The sequence below is a fragment of the Micromesistius poutassou genome, assembly GCF_964030765.1.
Source record: "Micromesistius poutassou genome assembly, chromosome: 20".
In the NCBI taxonomy this organism is placed as follows: Eukaryota; Metazoa; Chordata; class Actinopteri; order Gadiformes; family Gadidae; genus Micromesistius; species Micromesistius poutassou.
This window is the reverse complement of record NC_140290.1, coordinates 13,147,951-13,168,885: the sequence shown is the minus strand read 5'-3', so window position 1 is coordinate 13,168,885 and position 20,935 is coordinate 13,147,951. Positions and strand designations below refer to the sequence as shown.

Genomic DNA, 20,935 nt, shown 5'->3' with positions numbered 1-20,935 from the left:
AATCAAATCACGGAAACATATCATGTGTCTCTGGGTAATCAAAACGAGCAAACTATCTATAGCTACCAAGCATAGGAATATCGTCTATTGAAGGAGACTTTCTTGTATTTCCTTTTTGAACAACCAAGTCGATAAGCAAATGCTTTAGTGTGGCACGGCGATAGTCTTGCTTGGCTGAACCTACTAGACTAAGATTTGACTAGACTAGACTATTATGGACCAGGCAACTAGACTTTGCACTCCCCCAGAGTTAAGCCAGTTGAAGGATAATTTGTTTGTGTGCATGAGGGGTTTAAACATGAGAGTGATAGTGGGGTTCATCTTGGAGATGTTTGGGAGTGGGATGTTTACGAAGGAGGCTGTGGTGCAATCTTTGCTGGCTGGGCACTTCTGCATAAGTGCTGACTAGTGTCACCCTGCACCTCTGATCGCCTGCAGCGATTCAGTTAAATCAGCACCACCTTCGCCCGGGTATTCCTTTATACATTTATTTCTTACGCGTATGCGTTCACCACAAACATTCACACACAGACAAACGTGTACATTGACACAGACATACCATTTGAAATGATCATCTTCCTATTGTTGAGCGAGTTTTTAACGTGGCTGGACTCCTCGGGCGACAGGTCAAACCTTTCACAAGTAGTGGTTCCAAAGTCAAGATGATGAGTCAAGTCCATGATCAATATTTTTTCTCAAGCCTCCCCACATCATACATGTGCTGGAAGGCTGTGCAAAGCCAATACTAGGGGTGGGGAAAATAAATCTATTCATGTTAGTGTCTGCTTTATTTGGTTGACCGAAAATTAAGTATAAGGAAATGCAAGCGAGAAACGCTGATGTAATCTTGGAACTGATGTAAAGTGGAACCATATTGATGGTGCCGCCCGACAGAGGGTACTTAAGCGTATTCCCCCTTATTTTGTTTCGCATCAACTGTGTGCTGTCCTGCTCGCACGCGTATGAAAACAATGCAGGACACCGATAGATCTGTAGAACCCCAACTCCCAACAGACCAGGCAAAATATAGCAGTTCCTGCTGAGAAAATATATATAAAACACAAGATATACACACATATTAACCGGCTTCCCTGATGCACAGACATACCCCTTCATCCGACACACACACCTTAACACCCCTCCCCTCCCCCAACACTAATTCTCTCCCCACTCCCCACTCCTCAGTTGCCAGGCAACATGCTATGGATGGCTGCCAGAGCAGATGCAACAGTCAAATCTAAGACTCTATTACATGAACTTCATTAGCTTGACTATCTGGCCAGTGGTGCAGAAGGCGCTTTGTAATCGTTAATGAAAATCATCTGCATCTATTTAGTGCGTCGAGGGGCTCACCATCACTAATTACAGACCACAAAATCAGGGATGGCTGAGACGGAAACGTCTGGACTTATCTGGCAGTTGTGTCTGGTGTTTCATAACACTAGTGTGATATATATTTTTTAAATTGATTAAAGTGTGTAAAAATAGGACAGAATAAATTATTTTAATTTATTACATTGCATCAACTGATCAACATGCCCAACAGTTTGGGTGATAAAATGTCCCAAAACATATTTTCTTCCACTTTGCTTCTAGTTGCAAATAAATTAAAACTATTAAAACGCAGGAAAAATCTGTACTGGGATAATAAAAGTTGTCAAATTAACATACCAATTAAAAATAACCGTTAACTTTTTTTATTAATAATATTAATGTAATACATTAGCAAGTAATGTTTGGCGTTCAATTATGTTTTGAAGTAATATTTCTGGGGCTGTTAGTCATTGTTGTCATTTCAAAGAGACGAAGGAGGAGATCATAATACATTCCACATTCATAACAATGGCATACTGACATGAAAAAAACATGGCAAAATGATTACATATTTCATATTTAATGATATCTCATCGGCTGATCACTTGCGGTCATCAATCCACATCCAAGGACATGCTCTGTTGAACGCTCCGTGGGGTGTTGGTCTGCTGTCCTGTACCCCACATCGATGCTCCATTCCCTGGCTCACGGTTCACTCGCTAGGTCCCCCGTGGCCCTGTTCAAAAGTAAACTGTGACATATAATTTCTTTGGTGGAATCCTAGGGCTATTCGCTTTTTTTTTTCTTTGCCAAGCGTTGCTCTCGCCTGTATTCCAAAATCCATTAAATTGATGGAGGTTTTGTGTCATTACTATAAAAAGTTTGTAAAGGACAGCAGGGGGTATGTTCTATTACTGGTGAACATTAATAAATATCATGCTGGGAAGCTGTCAACTGTGGGGATGTATTTTTCCAGGCAATATATTTTTCATGTCGTTTCTGTATGGAGGTGGTCTGGGGAGGGCCGGTGTACAGGCCTGGATACTCAGATTTTGTCGGTGGTCCGTCACTGTCGTCCGTGTGCACTCTGAATATTTGGGCGAACACTGCCAAACCTTAGTTCAGTACGCATCCTTGACTATTGTTCGTTTTCTTTTCTTAGTTTTCTTCCGCAAAAAAATAGGCTCTTCCGATGTGATACAATGTTATACAGTATTTTATTATGCCCATGGCCAAATTATCTCAATGGATGCCATAACATACTTGGCAAGGGAAATGGGCCGTGTTTACTTAGTTTATGAACCTATTTGACGGTTTGACATCAGTAAACAGTGTTGCATTAGGGGCAGTGTCCTTATGGGATGCCTCCACTATGTTTTGTTTGATTAAGTCATTTTTTATTCAGGCATAGGAATAAATCTCATTCTAATTGAATCTGTGCTTTTGAAAGCCTCTATATCTCCCTGAAGACATGCCAGGCTGCTATGTAATTGAAATGCTATAGTCATTTATAGACGATATATCCATGTTCCCCAATGTCAAATAATACAAAACAGCAGAAATATGCTTTTAAATTTTTTTGTAGCATTGAAGGATATTTTGAACACATTTAATATACCAATAACTAATCATTTTTCTGTCATCTACCATTCTGTTTACTACTAAGCACATTAAAATCAAACCCTGTCTAATCTGTCATCAAAATTGTATGCGATGCAGAACCGTTTATAGAAATGTAATGGCACTGTGTCCTAACAAAACAAGGTACTCTGTAAAGTTTATATTGTTAATTTACTGAAAGGATTTGTAATTGCATCTCTTATTCTATTGGCAGCATATCACTCCGGACAGCTACATCCCCTGCCTGACGGACCTGTGCAAGGCATTGTGGGAAGTGATGCTCAGCTACCACTCTACCATGCAGTGGCACGAAGAACTGGACAACAAGGAGGGCCCCGCCACCCAAGGTAACGGTGCATTTCATTTGGTTGCCTGTCCATGGTATCACATCCCTTTTTCCCCCCTTACTTCCAGGGAAACAGTAATATTAGTCATTGAGACCTCATTTATTGATAATGATGTTTAAATATCGATCCAGCTATCGTTGTGCTACTATCACAAGTGGCAGCTACCAGCTACCAAGCTAATGTGTACTGTAACGTTATTACGTTACAGCAACATTCAACATGTGCAGAAAGTTCATTTTTAGCATGAATGCGTTGAACACAGCTCCCCCACAATTGATATTGCCACATGATGTAAACTACAGCTGTATGGGTAGTTGCCTGATTGAATGGTTATTATTAAGTTAACGTTATGTTAGCTAATGTCACCTGCGGCTATTTCATTATGATGAAATGAAAAAACGTTAATAAAGGTGACTAGATGTAACGTGACGTTTTGTTATTTTTTTAATAACTAGCAGCAGAAATATATATATTTTTATTATATTCATTAAAAGGCTTTTACAATTCTCATCGATAATGATTCCAGACTCATAGATTCTTGTCATCACTGGCTCTCCGTTTTGGGAAGAATTGAACATATCTGGCTGCTACTTCTGTATTAATGCCACTTGCAGACTGCTCAGATTTATTCCGATTTGATTAAGTAGAAGTCAAATAGGTAAAATATAAATCAGCCACTCTGAGAAATTAGAAATTGGGTGGCATGCTGTCCGAGAAATTAGATTTGCTGTTATTGGTTACCCCAGAAAACGTACCTGGGCGTTTGCAAACGTTGGCTACATACTACTTTACGTTGACATTCGGTGACCTTACTTGTCGCGCTTGTCATCCACCCTATTATAAATCCTTTAAGCTTCTACAAACATTAATATGTAAAACTCCAAAAGTAATTACCATACAATTATCATGCCTAATTTGTCCTAGTTCAATCTCATCCCATTAATGTGAATACATTGCCCTTTTTGTTGACTATGTGTAACAATAAATGTAGTTTGATAGCAAATTTGACCTATTAATTTGCTTTCAGGGATAAACAATCACATGCCCGAAATATGTAAATTGCATGATTTTGGATGGCTTCCTATTACCTACACTGTTTAATGGTCTATTATTTTGTCCAAATGATTGCTTTAAATACCACATAGAGGAATGTTACTCTTTGAAAACGTGTCACGCAATAAAACTAAACAGAAAACCATGTCGGTCCAATGAATCAGGGAACCTCTGGTTTGTTTTTTGTTTAAATTTAAGTATTCTTTTCCAAAAGTGTTTGAATTGTGATTGTGATTCCGTGAGGACACATAAAGCACTTGTTTATTGTTGGCAATTTAAAGAGATGTTGGCGATGGGGTGGGCTTGTGAAGGCCATCAGAAATCTCTCAGTCAAAGACCTCAGGATCCTTCATTTGAGGTAGACATGCTCACCTCAATGATATATATATATATATAATATATATATATATATATATATATATATATAGGACACCCTTGAGTTTCCACTGAGGAGGGATGCACTTTGTCATTGCGATCTTGGTGTCACCTCTGTCCTTCAACTGAAGGTGACCCTCGGTCCTATTGGTGATTCACTTATGCTGGTTAGTTTGTCAAACACACTTGCAGGGATACTGACCTTGGTCTCAAACCAGTACCCATCAACCTGCCTAATGACCAGGCCCCTGAAAATCATACACACGCAAGGATATGCAGAGGCGTACAAACACGCACACGCACGCACACACAGGCACACATGCAGGCACACGTACACACACATGTACATACACAGGTACGCACATGTACATGCAAACGTACACACACGCAAATGTACACACACACGTACACACACATACACGCAAACCACACACACACACACATACACACACACACACGAGAAAGTCTACCTGCAGAGCACTTTCAACCAGGCAGTAAAGGGTAACCGTAATCAATGTCACCCACACCAGCCTAATGAAGTGGTTGTTTAGGAAGGTAATATTGACCAGGTTCTCCACCCTACCTGCCACAGTGGATTTGCCATGGACCGTGCACCGGGTCTCCTTTGATTAATGCAGATTTCAGGCTGTCAAGCTCCATGTGCGGAGGTGCACCTGAGCGTAGGAAAATCCATGGCCATCGCTCTTTGTTTGACAAAAGACTCTGCTGCGCTGGTAAACTCTGGGCGGTGGTATTGACACGCACTGAGACCACACCCTCCCCCGCAAACAAAACTATCACCGCTGAATTGGTTTTCACGCCGTGTCATCTGAGCTCGGTTTTAAAACATACTGTGGCACCTAAAAAATGGAGGCGAGCAGCGTGAAATAACCCTGAGGATTAGCCAGCGCGGGACACACTTGTTAGGGGACGTACTGCACTGGAACATTCTATGACACAGGCTACAGCGCATATTATGTGAAAGCGCTCGCCAACGTGACATAAGCCGTGACTTAGCTTCCATTTGACCATTCAGGTTTTGAAACTATCAAACTGTCCAAATGACCGGGCTGCGTACCAGCTTTTCAATTACAGCTCCACAAACAACAGATGGCTAAAAAGGCAAATAATTGTTCAGTCGAGACCCAGTTTATTTTGTTCCTTTTTTTATACTAAGTCGTATGTGTAGGAAGAAGGCGGAAGAGGGCGATTGCTAATACTTCATATATCTATTTTAAACCTCTTCAATATTCCCCCTTTTAAGCCAGCTGATAATATTTAGCGACTGTATTGAGATGGCACGGCCACATCAGGATCTAGAGGATATAACCCCAGCTAATCAGCTTGCTCCGTACCACTGACTGATGGGATGGTCTGTGCCAACCTAGATTGAAAATTGACAATTACACTTCTCGTTGCCTGCTATTGCACCTCGCTACTCGTGCCAGGGGTCTTCACTGAGACACCCCCTCTCGGCATCTTCATTTGCCTGCGCTATCAGCAGGCAAATTGCTTTTCTGAATGGTCCATGACCAGTTTTTTTCTTTATTCTCTTTTTTTAAATATTTTTCATATTTTCCTCAGTAGTTATGCTCCGTATCCTGACTCACGCTGGGCCTTTGGTGAAAGCGGTGCATTTTCTTGTTCTGTTTTTTTCCCCCAGCTCTGAAGCTCCTTGCTTCACAAGGCTGTGATGACCAGGTCACTGTGAACGTAGATGTTTTCAATGGCAGACGTTTTTTTGTTTTGCCTTTCCCAATGTTCATTGTGATGCCTTACTTGACAGCCTTGAGTGGATATTGAATCAAACATATATTTATGTACCACCAATGTATATTGGTGGTACATAAATATACATCTTACATTTTGAAGGGACTTTCTTCTATTGAGGACCACGTATGTGGTGTGAGAATGTCCTTTCTCTATTCTCCGAGCTGGCTATCGGTTAACACTTCCTAATAGTATAATTTGATTTAGTGTTATGAAACCACTCTCTCCCCCTCCAAGAGATGTGTAAAGTTTCAAATATTCACATTGCGTGCGTACGCAGTGTTGATAAAAGTGCAGAGTGTGAAATGTTTTGCTTTCCCAGACAATTTCCCAACACAATATACGATATTTGTTCTTGAGGCTGAACTCTTCTTCTATATAACCCTCTGCAGCTTCATGTGGTCAGCAGAATGCCCCCCCAGCACACCGGGGTCAGTGTCATGTTGTTGGGCCCTGCTGCATGTCAGTGTTGGCTGTCGGAGGGCCCCGAGGGTTGCTTGAGGGCAACTGCTCAAGCAACCCTCGCACAAGTTCTGGCAGACAAATTCCATTTTTTATCGATATTTTAAAAGTTCATGGTTACACTCCCAGATGACACATCTCATATTCAGGTTTATAGTGTTTTTTCTGCCGGTAATAAACAACTGGCTGCTACTTTCTCTCTGACAAAAGGAATGCACTTTTTAAAGTCACAAAATAAGTGAAATCAAATTTCCTTACAATTATGTATGAAGTAAAACAGGGTTTTAGCACATGACAAAACAGAGGAGAAATTTGATTTGTCACGATTTCAATGGATTATGTTGTGCTTAAGCTCTTGGCATGCTTTAGATAGCGGAAACATTAATGCCCAAATTGGGCAAAGCAACAGCATGCCATCTTTTTCTCGGATTATATTTGTGACATTGATTAGAAATGGATTTTGACTTTCGGAATAAACTTTTCATCATTTTAAACTTTTGGCATGCTTCCTTGAATCAATGAATAAAATCAATGTGGAAATGACTGTTGTGGAAAAGGGAAAAAAGTGGAAAAGCAAGTCAAATTTAATTTCATGGTGTCTTTCGTCTCGCTTAATTCTAGCTTGCAACTCTCAGTCTTCTCTCACCTACTATTTTGTATTCAAACCTATCATCTCTGTCTGTCGCCTTCTCTGCAAAGGGGACAAGCCTAAACTGTGCTCGATACTGCAGTGACGCATTCCCTCTGTCATGCTGCGTCACAGTATTGTAATTACTTCCTCTCTCCTTTTTTGGTCATGCACTTCCTGCTGCCTCCTCTTTTACATAGTTTTACCCACTGGACTCGATTACTATTCTACTCTCTGATCTCGTAGCGCTCCACCTGCCAGTCCCAGGAGATGGAGTCGTTTCACAATCATTTCTCCTTTTTTTTTCTCAGTTTGGAAGCAACCTAAGTTACTCTGCCTTTTGTCATATTGTCTGTCAATCATGTTCTCCTTTGGTCTCTTATTCGTTTGTTGGTTGAGCCGTTCTTTGTTTCTTTCCGTCTCCCTCCATCCCTGTCTGTGTCTCTCTCTCTCTCTCTCTCTCTCTCTCTCTTGCTCGATCTCTCTCTCGTTCTCTCTCTCGCTCTCTCTCTCTCTCGCACTTTCCCTCCACTGCTTCCTCAGGGGTCCCAACCTCAATCTCCCCCAGTGAGAGTGTGTGTCAAGCCTCATGTATATTTCACCTCCTCGCCCCTTTCCCCGTGTCACATCCGCCACACCTTGGGATCCGCTGACTTGTCGGTGCGACTGACTGTTATTACCATCCCCCCCCCCCAACTGAGCCCACGGAGAGGCACGGTTTCCATATGGTTAAAGCCCTGATGGATGTGGTAATTTGAGGTGTCACCCGGTCAAATAAAAGTTTATTCGTCACATGCAGTTATACATTTAAGACCTGCAGGGACACGCACGCCGGCGCTAGCTTTAATGGTTTCCCACCACGATGGGTCAGCATTTGCATTCTGCCGCGACACATTTTCAAATATTTCCCCAGAGTTTTGTTCCTGGAGCCGACTCCTAAACCGGAAAAAGTATTTGGAAATAATGAGTGGCACTTTCACACAGCTGGCAAGAAAACCGAATGAGTGGAGGTAGTTTCTGCTTTGAGAAAAAGGGTTTGCCATGGAGAATTCGGAGGAAGGGCACTCTCTCTGGAGGTAGGACGGCACGGTGGGTAAGGACTGAGGTTGAGATAAATGGGGACATGTGAGAACATGTGTGTTCTCGTCAAACATTGTCTTAAGGTGGTGTTTCGTATTAGTAAAGCACGCACGCACATACACACATGCACACACTAACACACATACTCACACTAATACACGCACGCACGCACGCACGCACGCACGCACGCACGCACGCATGCACACGCACACGCACACAGGTCATGAAATTAGCATAAAATGCCAGAAGTTAACCTTGGCTGCTGGAACTTGATATGTGATGTAATGGAAATAGCATCTAATTAGCTGTCCCATAATACCTGCAGCTTAGCGATCAAACGCACACACGGATCCATCCCTGACAACCGGTAATGTTACCTTATACCCTTCGACCCGGGATTAAAAATCATGCCGGTTAAGGTGGTAATGGGCTTGTAACTATCCTTCTAGTGCATTGTCAGTCCAACGGAAAGTGTGTGTGTGTGTGAGAGAGAGAGTGTCAGTCAGTGTATTCCTTAAACTCTCCAAATATACTGGACACATCTATTCTCAAGCCCCATGATTACCTGCCCACTCTGTGTATATTCTCTCTCCGTCAGTGGCCTCCTCCGCCTTACACAGAGTGCCTCAGATTCACTCCAACTCCAGTTTTGAGTTATCTCCATTGCCCTAAGTTATCTACATTGCCGAGGATAGTAAAATAACTATTCACGAAGGTGTCCTTTTTTAAAGAGGTTCCAAATTGAAATCGTTTGTATAGCTATAAAGTGAACACAATTCACCCAAACGAGAATCACAGAGCCTGCTACCGGAGGAGAGTCATTATGAATGGTAACGGTGTTGCTATGGATAATGATTACACAATGAAAAAATAAAAAATCCTTTAAAATTCCTTCCTGCCCTTGCTCCTTCCCTGGAGTGCAGTGAACCCTCTCTGCCGGATGCACAATGTAGGGCAATCCAGATCCCATCCCTGGGAGAGAGATTAGCTCTGATGCTGGGGGTGTGCTGTACACAAACTGGATGAAACGACCTCCCATTGACATTTAAAGTCAAAGGGCTGAAGGAGAAATCTCACGGTTGTTTTAATTCACCCGGCTCTTTCTCGTACGCTGCTGTAAGCTCGCGCCGTCTAGATGTTTCCCATCCATTCCTGTCGCCCTACTGTCAATGCTGTGTGTGCGTGTTTTGAAGGTCGTAAGTGCATAGGGATCAGTTGGCAGGCAATGTATAGAGGAGATGATTTAAGGTTAATCCTGTTTGTAGAACTATCCGTTGCACCAGGATTAGGTGTATTATGTGGTGTTTCATTCGAGGACTTTCCAATTAAGCACAATTGTTAAACAGCAGCAAAACAACATTTAAATATTTGTTGATACTTTTCGGATAGTACATAAGATACGCATTACGAGTCTCCAATATCAATTGATTTTGAATGGAAGAAGACAATAGCACTCGTGTAATCTTGGAAGATTCATCAAATTTTGATGCAGCATTTGTAAACTTCATTCAATCGCAGAAATGGCCCAAAAAAATTTAAGAGCCCCATTCTCAATTTGAAAAATAGTCTATTTTTCTTTCAGCATTCAAGGCTTGGACAAAGCGAGCAGTTGGTAGACACCTTGTATTTTATGGGTAGTTTACCCTATTACTATATTACTGTTAATAGCGGTCTTTATGCCGTCACTTCATGGTCATTAAGGGCCATTCGTTTATTCAATTTAAAGTTCACCCCAAAGTCTCATTCTATGTGTACTTGCAGTTGTTTTATAGTTATTATGGCACAGTACAGAGGAGCTTTCTTTCCCTCCTTTCAGAAATAAAGGCATAGAGGTTAAAGATGGAGCATATTCTCAACCAAATCCAACCTCCATATAAAAAGCTTGATGTGCTTGATGTGGATTTCATTGTGGTGTATTTAACAGGACGGTATCTCTGTGTTGCTTTTGTGGTTCGGCACACAATTGACTATTTTTGTCCATAGTCTGTGTATCTCGTATTTCTTCTTTATTCATTTCAAGCGCATCACAAATGCTCCTTGATGGATCTTCGCTGTTTCTTCAATGATTGTCAGCTTCCCAGAAATGGTGAAAGATGCCCAGCACTTAGACTGAAGGTCAATACTGACTCAAGGAAGTATTTATAAATGTATTGTAAAATGTAAATTCACAAAGTCGGTTCACAGTTTGATTGACATTAACCATGTGCTTAATAAAAGCTGGCTTAAAAGGTCACATTGTTGTCAATTTTATGACTGCTGCGCTCTGTCATTATTGCTCACTGACACAGTGAATATTGTACTTGTCTGAAGTATTTGGACATTTCTGGCACTTTCTCCTGTGTTGGGTGGGTCTTCAGAGCGGTCAATGTAAGATCGGACGACCTTTGTTTAACCTTGAGAAACCCTCATTGCCTCAATGGTTGGTTGCAGTAGAGCGATTCAGTCAGCTATTAGATGGTATAAAGGGTCCTTGTGCTGCTCAATGGACGCTGTATAGAGGCTTGGTGATCTTTGGGTAAGAGAAAACGTTATCCAAAAGGCTTGGTGGATTTGAGATGAGTGTTGAATGAGTGTCATACATGCAGTGGAGAAATCAAACATAGCAGCATTCTGACGTATTGACCACCAGTCTCTGTTCCTTCCGATAATGACATGCCCAGCATCACTTACCTGCAGCTAAGTGCTGGCAAAAGTGATTTCTCCAACAATTGTATTTGTGAGAAAATTGTCCTGGAAAAAGCAGACTCAATAACAGTGTGTGGGTGCTGTGGTCTCTCTCTCTCTCTCTCTCTCTCTCTCTCTCTCTCTCTCTCTCTCTCTCTCTCTCTCTGTCCCTCTCTCTCTCCCCCTGACCCGAGTGATATATTACTTATCTGCGGCAGGTCGCAAAGTCAAGGTCATTATTGACCCGTCATTCTGTGCCTCGACCTTAAGACCGACGCCTGGCTCCTTCCACGCCGTCCCACCTCCTTCCCCTCTGCTCACTGTCAGTCCGCGGGCCCCGCCTGTCTCCGGCCCGTGTCAGCCACTCTTGATTCCAGCTGACAGAGGCGTTAAGCTACTGCTAGAGGGAAAGTGGGGGGGAAAAAGAGGAAGGCGGATGGAACACGCCGGATCTAATGACGAGTGACCGGATGGCCGACAGCACGTGGCCTTATCACAGGAGCTCGTTTCTGTGATGGGAGTGGACGGCAGGTTGGCGGGACGGACACTCGGGCGATTGGGGTGACACAGGGGAGGGCAGGTTGGCACGCCGACCAAAACTGAAAACGACTAGCGACAAAAAAAAAAGGCTGACATTCTCACCCTGACATCATTGTTATCGATTCATTTTTTTTTTTATGCTTTTTTTTTTTTATGCCTGCTCTAACGCACAATAAGGTACTTGAGAAGTAGTATCAAGAGTATCTATACTCAAGAGTATAGCTTGTTGTTGTTGGTAATGTCTTGATGATCGTCAACATAGTTATCCACGCCATTTTGTCACCGTTACTCAAATAAGACGTAATTGAGAGAAAACAGGAGTAAACATCTATCTCGTTCTCAGTCTCTGCCAACCAGTTTGTGGATTTTCAACTTTTCTCCGAACACAGGTATGGTTCTTTTGGTGAAATCACAGTGCCTTTTTCTGTACTCATTGACATCAAGACAAAGGGACACCTGCGGCGAGGGCGGTATGGATGTGTAGAGCTGTGTCTGGGAAGCGGTTAATATTGATGGCCACGTTGAGAGAGGGGTATGCTTCTTGGATGGTGTGTGTTTGTGCATGTGTGGATTTGTGGAGCTCCGTCCGTGGGTGGATCTGTTGTCCCAGAGAGGGTTAAGTAGGTTTGGGCTGTATCACAGTATTACAGTATACCAGGGTATTTACCAATGCCAAAGTTGGGATTCAGTACGGCCAAAATACAGACCCTCTCCTTCTATTCAACTTTTTTCCGACATCTAATTAATAATTTTTTGAAGTGGGATAAAGCCCATAATTATTTAGTAGTTTTTGTAAAGCTTTTCCCCGTTGCCTTGTTGTTGAGACTGAAGTGGGTTTGTCGGCCCTCGTTCAGTCGCTGGCCCGGGGAGGTGAAGCTCCCCCCAGTCTGACACATTTTACAGTAACCACCGCCCAACCGGAACATCCCGGCATCAGATAGAGATCTCATCTCTTATAGTCATTTTTTATTTTATTTAGAAAGATATGGATGGATCAAAAGATTTTCATGCTCTGAATAACATAATTGTTTTGGTAAACAATGTCCTTCATGCTACAATGATTTCTATCACCATCAGCTCAGCTTTTTTTTTTTTACACAAATACGAGATGTGGCAGTGTGAAATGACAGCGTGAAAAATGGATCCTGCCCATGCCTAGGGTTAACCTTCTCGGACACTTAATGTATCGCCACAGTGTGTGGCACATTTCAAGTAGAAAATCGCTCAATATAACGCTCCTATTCAACAAAGGTACTAAAAAAGTATCAAAAATATAACCATTGGGATAACACTCCCCTCCCTCCCTCCCTCCCTCCTAGAATACCATTTAAATTAGATTATGTTTACTCGATGAAGGAACATGAAGGAACCCGTCAGGATTTCATCGGTCACATTTAATTAAAACTGAAATAGATTAATTATTTATTCAACATCGCTAGGGTATTCAATCATCTTCTGCTGCACTTATTCCACATCCAGCTGAAACTCAAATTTCAAAATAGAAAAACAACAAAAACAAAAATCCATGAAGTCATTCAATAGTGACGGGGGGGCCTCCAGCGACGGACCCACGCAGCGGGGATGAGGTCGCCGTTGGCTCCTCTCATTGGCTCCCCTTTGTGTGTTAATCGGTTCGGGTGGGCTTGGTTTACCTCCCCAGACGGGGGGGCGTCGGCCGGCGCAGACGAGTCGGTGGTGGACCGCAGCTACGTGAAGAAGAAGCTGGAGCACGGACTCACACGCATCTGGCAGGTAGGAGGACAGGGGGAGGACCCGGTCCCGGTTTTGGTACCGGCCGTCCGCACTGTGTCACGTTTCCCTCCTCCTCCTCTCTCTCCCCGCCGCGATGGTCTCTCACCTCCTTTCTCTCGTTTTCTTTCTTCTCCGTTTGGCCGTGCGCAGAGGTGTGGGGTTTCAGGGTGGATTTCAGTGACCTAACTCCGCCGCTGGGGTCCGTCGGCCACGGGGAAACTAGATGATTGGAGGAGGGCTGTGAATTGAGCGCGCCGCTTTCCTACCCTGCGGGGAGTGAACCGTGGAAATAAATGCATTCCTAGCCTGAGTTTAATTTGGTTAGTAAAATGTGATCGAGACCCCAGCCGCTCGTGGCAGATGGTGGGCGGCCATGATTGGCCAAATGATAGGCTGGTTAACCGTTGCACTGCCACAGAGAAATGAAAAATGAAATTACCCTGCTCCCCAAGTTAATTAACTTGGCTTGTTTCTCTCGATTGTTCTGTATTCAAAGTGAAGTGCTCATGCCCCTATAGGCTCATCACGGTTTGCACTTGTGTGCTTTGTACTTCTCAACCTGTTGTTATCGGTGTTATATGAGTTGATGTGTGCTGCACTGTATGCATCCCGTTGTGGAACAGGATGTCCAGCTGAAGGTGAAGGCCTACATCCTGGGGACGGACATGTCCAACTTTAAGTACGACGACTTCATCGTGGTGCTGGATGTCATCAGCAGGTAAGACAGGAACTCCTGACCAGGCCCTTATTGGTCTTCGTCATCCTCTATGATCCCTCTTCTCTGCTCCATCATCCCCCTCTTGCACCTCCAGTGGTTCCCTGTACCACGTAGTGTGCTCAACTACCATGAGCACACTACATCGATCATGGTGCTAATGTAAAAGATTGGCAATTGTCAATAGCAGCCGAGCGTCGTTAAGGGAGTATGTTCCACTTGACCTGTCGCCTCCGATGAGTGAACTCCTGTATTGACAGCAAAGGCACTAAAGACAGCAAACACCTCACAGGTCAGCGGCTCGACACAAATTGGGGGTCCATAAAGGTCATAAGCTCTTTAACCGTGTCTTTAAATCTGGTACCTGTGGAGCCAGTTGCGGGAAGGGAAAAAGACTTGTGGGCGACAGTATTTCCATATGATGCACTTTATGGTTCATGTTTCGACTCTTCTTTCGCCAGGTTGATGCAAGTGGGGGAGGAGTTCTGTGGCAGCAGGTCGGAGGTGCTGCAGGAGTCCATCAAACGACAGAGCGTTAATTACTTCAGGAACTACCACAGGTGAGATTGCCATTGGAAACAGGTCTTCCCAGGGGTTACCGTTACTGTACCGCTCTCCCACGTGCCCTTGATCATATGATGATCTGATCATATGATCAAATGAATACACAGACCCAAGGTGGTCTTTCAGCGGACAGCATTGACCTTCAGCTGTGTTGCATAGTCCCGCGGGTGGAGGCTGACTACGGGTCAAACGGTGAACACAAATTTGTCCATGGCAGCAGTCGGGTAGGACTCGAGGTTATGTTCTTTTAGTAAGTAAACCAGCAAGTGGACAGAACAAACTTTTTGGATTGGACCATGTGGCACAACATTTTCCATGATGAAATCTTGGTTAATGTTATTTGACCGTGTAGGCAGTAAGGTTTTAATAAAACCGTAATGAAACAAACTTTACCCCAAGTGATTCTCTAGGAGTGAGCGGATCGTGAGCTGTAGAACGGCTGCAGTGAAGCCCGGGTAGCAGCAACAGACGTGGTTTTTTGTTTGCGTGAACAGGACTGTTGAGTCCCGGCGCCTCGCAGAGATGTTTATTTTGCTTTGTCTTTTGCACACACACACTGATTCAACAGCTTAGAGACTCACGACTCACGAAAATTTCTAATTATAAGTTAACACTTCATGGGGATTCAACCACGGCTACATCTTGATTGCACGACTCCCCACCGCCTCTATCAGTATGCAGTCTTCCACACCAGCACAGATGCGTCATCGGCGAGGATTCTGGATCAATCCCGGGCGTGTCTATGTGTGTCATCACCACCGATACAACGCTTATTACTACCAATCAGACAGAGAGCGGGAGAGAGAGTGAGAGCGACAACAATTGAGAAAACGATTTATAAATATAGATAGAAAACTTGGGAGAACCGTGGCTATTATTGGGAGCATATAGACGCACACATTAAATTGTGATCCTGGAATGTGGAAAAGCGTCACAACGAGACTGCCAATTCAGCCAACTTTGTGTGATTGATTCCTTCATCGTCATTTACATTGTGCGTCAAGTTGTGTTAAAGTCATAGCATTTTCAACTCTTTTTTTTTTTTGCAAAGCAGCTGTATGGAAATCTATTAGCAGTGACCAGTGAGACCAACTGAACAAATGCAATGGAACATGAAGATCAAGTTACCCTTGAATCAAAATGCAGTGTTGACCTGCCTGAGTGGATATATATATATTCTCTCCTGTTTGAGCGCTGACTTCAAACACGTTTAAAGACAGGCAGCCACAGGGGGGTGGGGCGGGGGACTGGACTCTTTGAACACTCTTACCGACATTTCGTGCTGAAGCGTTGCCGATGGCGACCCAGAAATGAGTGGGAGTGATCTTGTTAAGCTCACGATCAAACCCACTGCACATCACCAGGACTTAGACAAACATGCACTGCGCATGCCTATATCTCACACACACACACACACACAGACACACACACACACATTAACTCCCCTTTCACAGCTCTCAGGTGACCTTTAAAGATTGGCTGTTAGTGTTATTTCCAAGGGGCGCGGGGGCGGCATAATCCATGGACCTTTTTACTCGACTCCCTTGTTTGGTTCTTCTCCTGGTCCATCCCTTCTCTCTTCCTCCTCTCTACTCCTCTACCCTCCCCCTGTTTCCCCACTACCTTCTCCCCCCCCTGTTCCCCCGCTTTCACTGTCCCCCGCCTCCTCCCCCTCCTCCTCCCAGGGCACGGCTGGAGGAGCTGAGAATGTTTTTGGAGAACGAGACGTGGGAACTTTGTCCGGTCAAGTCTAACTTCAGCATCGCCCAGCTCCACGTAAGTGAGACACTCCCTCGACCCCCCCCCCCCCATCCAACCACTCCGCTCCAACCTCAATTTGTAGCTTGCGTGTCAAAGTGAAACATGAATCCCTTTGCTTCGTGCTATAACTTTTATTTTGATCTTTGGCTTTTTTTTTTTTTTAATCATAAGCCTAGTAGTGATAGTTCCTTAGGCCCAAGAAAAATGAAACACCTTCGAAACTGGAGACTCCTTGTAGGCCGCGGCCTGCCTCCCCGGGTCTCTGCTGCTGTGGATCATGACAAACGTTGACAGTAGATCATCCGGGGAGCAGTCTATTCCGTTTTCCTCTGGAAAAAAAGCACTAAAAAGTAATTATGGAAGAGACAGAAATGTCAAGAAAGATAAATGTAGTTCCTGCTCAGCGACTCTATTGTTCGTGAGCAGACACATCTTCAGCGGTTCCCCCGGTGCACTCCTTTGGAAGACGATCCGTTTCCGTTAGGCCACAATCACACTTTGACATCCCTCCCCCTAAAGCACAGAGGAAAATATCACTTTCACAGTAAACTCGCCCTCATTAGCATTTCATAGATTTCCCTATACAGTATGCACTTATGCTAAACAGGCAGTGTTAATGGGCTCCCTGCCATGGCAGTCATTAGAATATGATGAAGGGTTTTCGCTTTGTTCGGGATGCAAAAAGGATGCTCAAAGAATTTGTTACACCCATCTCGGAGATTTCTGGATGGCGCAGTTGCGATCCTCCTCCGCGGATTATACAAAGTAGCCTTACGCCGTTCCGCTCTTTCTGCTCCTCTCTTTGATTCTGTTTGGGAATGCCTCGAACAGGACAACCCTTTATTTTGCGGTTAAATTGAAGTTTGTGCATCAACAATGTACACAGCTCATGTACAAAGTCAGTCACAACAAACAAAAAAACGGTGTCCTCTTTTTACGAGCGTGCCGCATCATTCTACTATTTAAATGCATCGCGTACAAAGCTAAACCGTCAAATGTTTCCACATGAATACGCCTGCAGCTACAATCACTTTAAACCACCTCTTGCATGACAGCCTAAGGATAGTGCTGTCGCTGCCAATACCATAGATAGAGCCAGTGAAGAGACAAACCAGCAGCTCATTGGGCTTTTTAGCAAGGATTCATGCAGAATTGACCACACATTTGCTGGGATACACACACGAAATCTGCCTGTGTGTGGTACATTTTGGACTGTTTGAATTTTAGACATCTCCAGGGGGTTTACTAATTGAGCCATGCGGTCCTGCAGAACCTCAAAGTGTTGCTGGCATTTCACATGCCCAGTGACCTCAGCTGAACCGTTTGGAATTCACAACAATTTCAACGCCATGCCTTATTGACTTTTAATGGTAATTTCTCCTACAGGATGCAATAAATGCTAACCTTACACCAACAAAAGATCATTGAGTTGTGGCTAAAACCCTGACTTGGCTGGCTCTCAGCAGACAACACAAGGGAGCGCCTCTCCTCCTGTTTTCCACTAGTCATTGTTTCCTCTCCCTACACCTTGCAGGAGTTCAAGTTCATGGGCCAGTGCCGCTCGCCCTCCCTCTCCCCCAGCCGACAGGCCGGCTCGGGGGCCACAGAGGGGGATCGCTCCCTCTTCCAGCAGTTCCTCCTGGAGGGGAACCCTTTTGAGATGCACATCGAGAACAAGGAGGAGGAGACGGAGGACGTGCTGGCATCGAATGGGGTAGGGATTATGGGTTTTTTGGGCCCTGGGGAGAGGATTAGTTAATTGTTCGAATTTTCATTCATGGGAGATTAGTGCAGTCCTTCTGTACTGTACTATATTGTTATAATTGTTGTTGGGTTAGGATCTTGGGAATAGGACTCTGATTGGATAGTCCCCTCAGGCTACACTGCAATTCAATTCCAGTCGCCGAAAAGAATCATTGTGCATTGTGCATCATTTCTGGTTGTCAAAATGTTGCATGCATTTACAATCATAATAAAGCCTTTTATTTGAATCTCCTCAAAATCAGACAACTAGAATATGTTCCACCGCGGAAATCGATTATTTCCCCCCCATCCTCTTTTGGACCGGCCCCCTCTCTGAGTGCGGCGGGTCCTTCTGGGGGGAGGGGGGGGGTTTGGGCCATCTAAATCTTGCCCCGGGGTCCTTCTGTATAATGTGGTCGATAAACGGGATGTGGCTGGCTGTGAATGAAAGCAATCACACACTGCAACTGCCAGGTCCTTCACCACCGCAGCCCCCCGCTCGTCGCCAAGCCAGTCGTACCAGATCCAAATCGAGAGAGAGACCCCCGGTGCATAATCCTGGACGTCTCCAAACTCGTCCGCTGTCATTTGATTTGAACTATTAGGCGAAATGGAACCAAAAAGCCCAGATAAACGGAGAGCTCATGGGGAAGTGGCCTCGGTTTGAGAGGGATTAAGCTGGGAAAAAAGGTAATGGAGATGTAAATGATATTCGAGTTGAGGGGTAAAGTTGGAGCGTGATTGCCTGGCTGCCGGCGTGATTTGAATGTGGAGAGCTGGATTCTTTTTGGTGGGGTGGGGGGAAGATTCAGAGTTTATCTCAATTCAGCAGCCCCTTGCATCACTGGAGCAAACAGTGTTTTTGATATCTGGAGATTCACCATGAAGCTTTTATGTCTAAAGGCATTACTTTGAATCGTAAAATAAAATGATGCCTCCACTCATTTCCATGAGGCCATTCCCTGTGCTGTTGTGTGGTGTTTGCTTGATACAAAGAGGCAGCTCTCCGCCTCAGGATTATTCCATGCGAGTGAAGCTGTGCATCCCTGTTAAGGTCTAAAAAAGTGGATTGACAGGAGGAATACGACATCAAAGTCCACACCAAGTGTTGTTATTCTTTACCTCCACGTCACAAAACAATATTTCAGGACCTAACCTGCAATCCCTACATCTCAGCCTCCTTACCGATCTCTATGAGGTCTTGTGGAATCCCTGGCTTGTGGTTTTCCTTCGTGACAGAGCCTCGTGGTTATTACGCTTTCAATGAAAGCAGCATTGGCAAAGCCATGTTATCCCGTTACATGAAGGACATATCGGGGCGAGGGGCGGGATTAATAGACTTCATATATGGAATAGAGCTTTTTTTGGGTTTCTCATTTGAAGACTTGATGTAGCATAGATTGAGATTTTTTCTTTTGTCATTCTCAATCCATTAACAATCGTTGAATTGTTGATGAACATCAATGTGTTAATCAGTGGTGTAGTCAAATCAATTGATATCTCTCCTCCTTTTTGTGACTTCCTCTCGGACTCTCTCTTTCTCTCTCTCTCTGACTCTGACTCTGACTCTCTCAGTATGAGTCGGACGAGCTGGAGAAGAGTGTGTTCCAGGATTATGACAGCGACAGCGACGTCCCGGAGGAACTCAAGCAGGACTATGTGGACGAGCAGACCGGCGACGCCCCTCTCAAGAGGTTTGTCTCCGGGGTCAAAGGGCAACTCGCTTGTTGAAGTGGAACTGTGGAAACTGGACAAAAATGAGCAGCAAAATCTGAAGAAAATGTTCCCCTCGGCCGATGGACCGAAAACGTCTGTGTTTTTACAATTTCCAGTTTGTTTAGCAGACGCTTTGATCCAAAGCTTGTCTTTAATGAACAGCCAGGCTTCTTGCTCAATGAGGGCATGAACCCCACAACCTTTTAGCTGGAGGTCAAACACCCTAGCCACTAGACTATCCTGCCCCCATGGACATTAAAGTGTTTGCTAATAATATAAAGGAAGGAAAAAACCTGCAGTGCTTACCATGCTTGCATCTGAGACAGTAACAGAAAACATACCCGCACAAATTGGTTCAAATGATCTTTATTTAGCTCCATGAGGCTTTAATCCATGCTAAATCTGGAGATATCAAGGGGAAATCGAGTTTCCACGCATTTAGCATTTAATATTCCTTAACTCTGGCTAACCTCAAGGAGTAGGCGGAAATGCCTCCAGTATTGTCTTTTCATATTTATTCATATTTTATATTTATATCCTGAAAATAAATTCTGCCATGTTTAGTCATGATTAGGACCTGCATTATTAAACCATATACAAGGCAATATGTGTAAATATGCCCGGAGAAACATATATCCTAAATGAATAAGCCCTTCTTCACATCAGGAAGCACTGGCAAATAGTCAAAAAATGTATTGTCTGTGAGGAAATTGTATACAGTATATGCACTTAACGCAGATTATCTTTGAAACGGCTTTGATTGATTTGTACGCCTCATCCACCGATGTTCATCCGTGCTTGTGCCTTTTCCATTTGAAATCTCTGCAAGGG

At 44.0% G+C, this 20,935-nt stretch overlaps 1 protein-coding gene across 1 annotated transcript in view; it reads left to right on the top strand.

The window, feature by feature from the left end:
• vps50 (VPS50 EARP/GARPII complex subunit) overlaps positions 1–20,935 on the top strand; it is a 102,576-nt gene that overhangs the window by 38,606 nt on the left and 43,035 nt on the right. Inside the window, exons 13-19 of the mRNA XM_084484927.1 lie at positions 3,149–3,281; positions 13,514–13,605; positions 14,229–14,323; positions 14,782–14,880; positions 16,570–16,660; positions 18,180–18,359; positions 19,964–20,082. Coding sequence (XP_084341053.1) covers positions 3,149–3,281; positions 13,514–13,605; positions 14,229–14,323; positions 14,782–14,880; positions 16,570–16,660; positions 18,180–18,359; positions 19,964–20,082 — 809 coding nt within the window. The remainder of the gene's footprint in view (positions 1–3,148; positions 3,282–13,513; positions 13,606–14,228; positions 14,324–14,781; positions 14,881–16,569; positions 16,661–18,179; positions 18,360–19,963; positions 20,083–20,935) is intronic.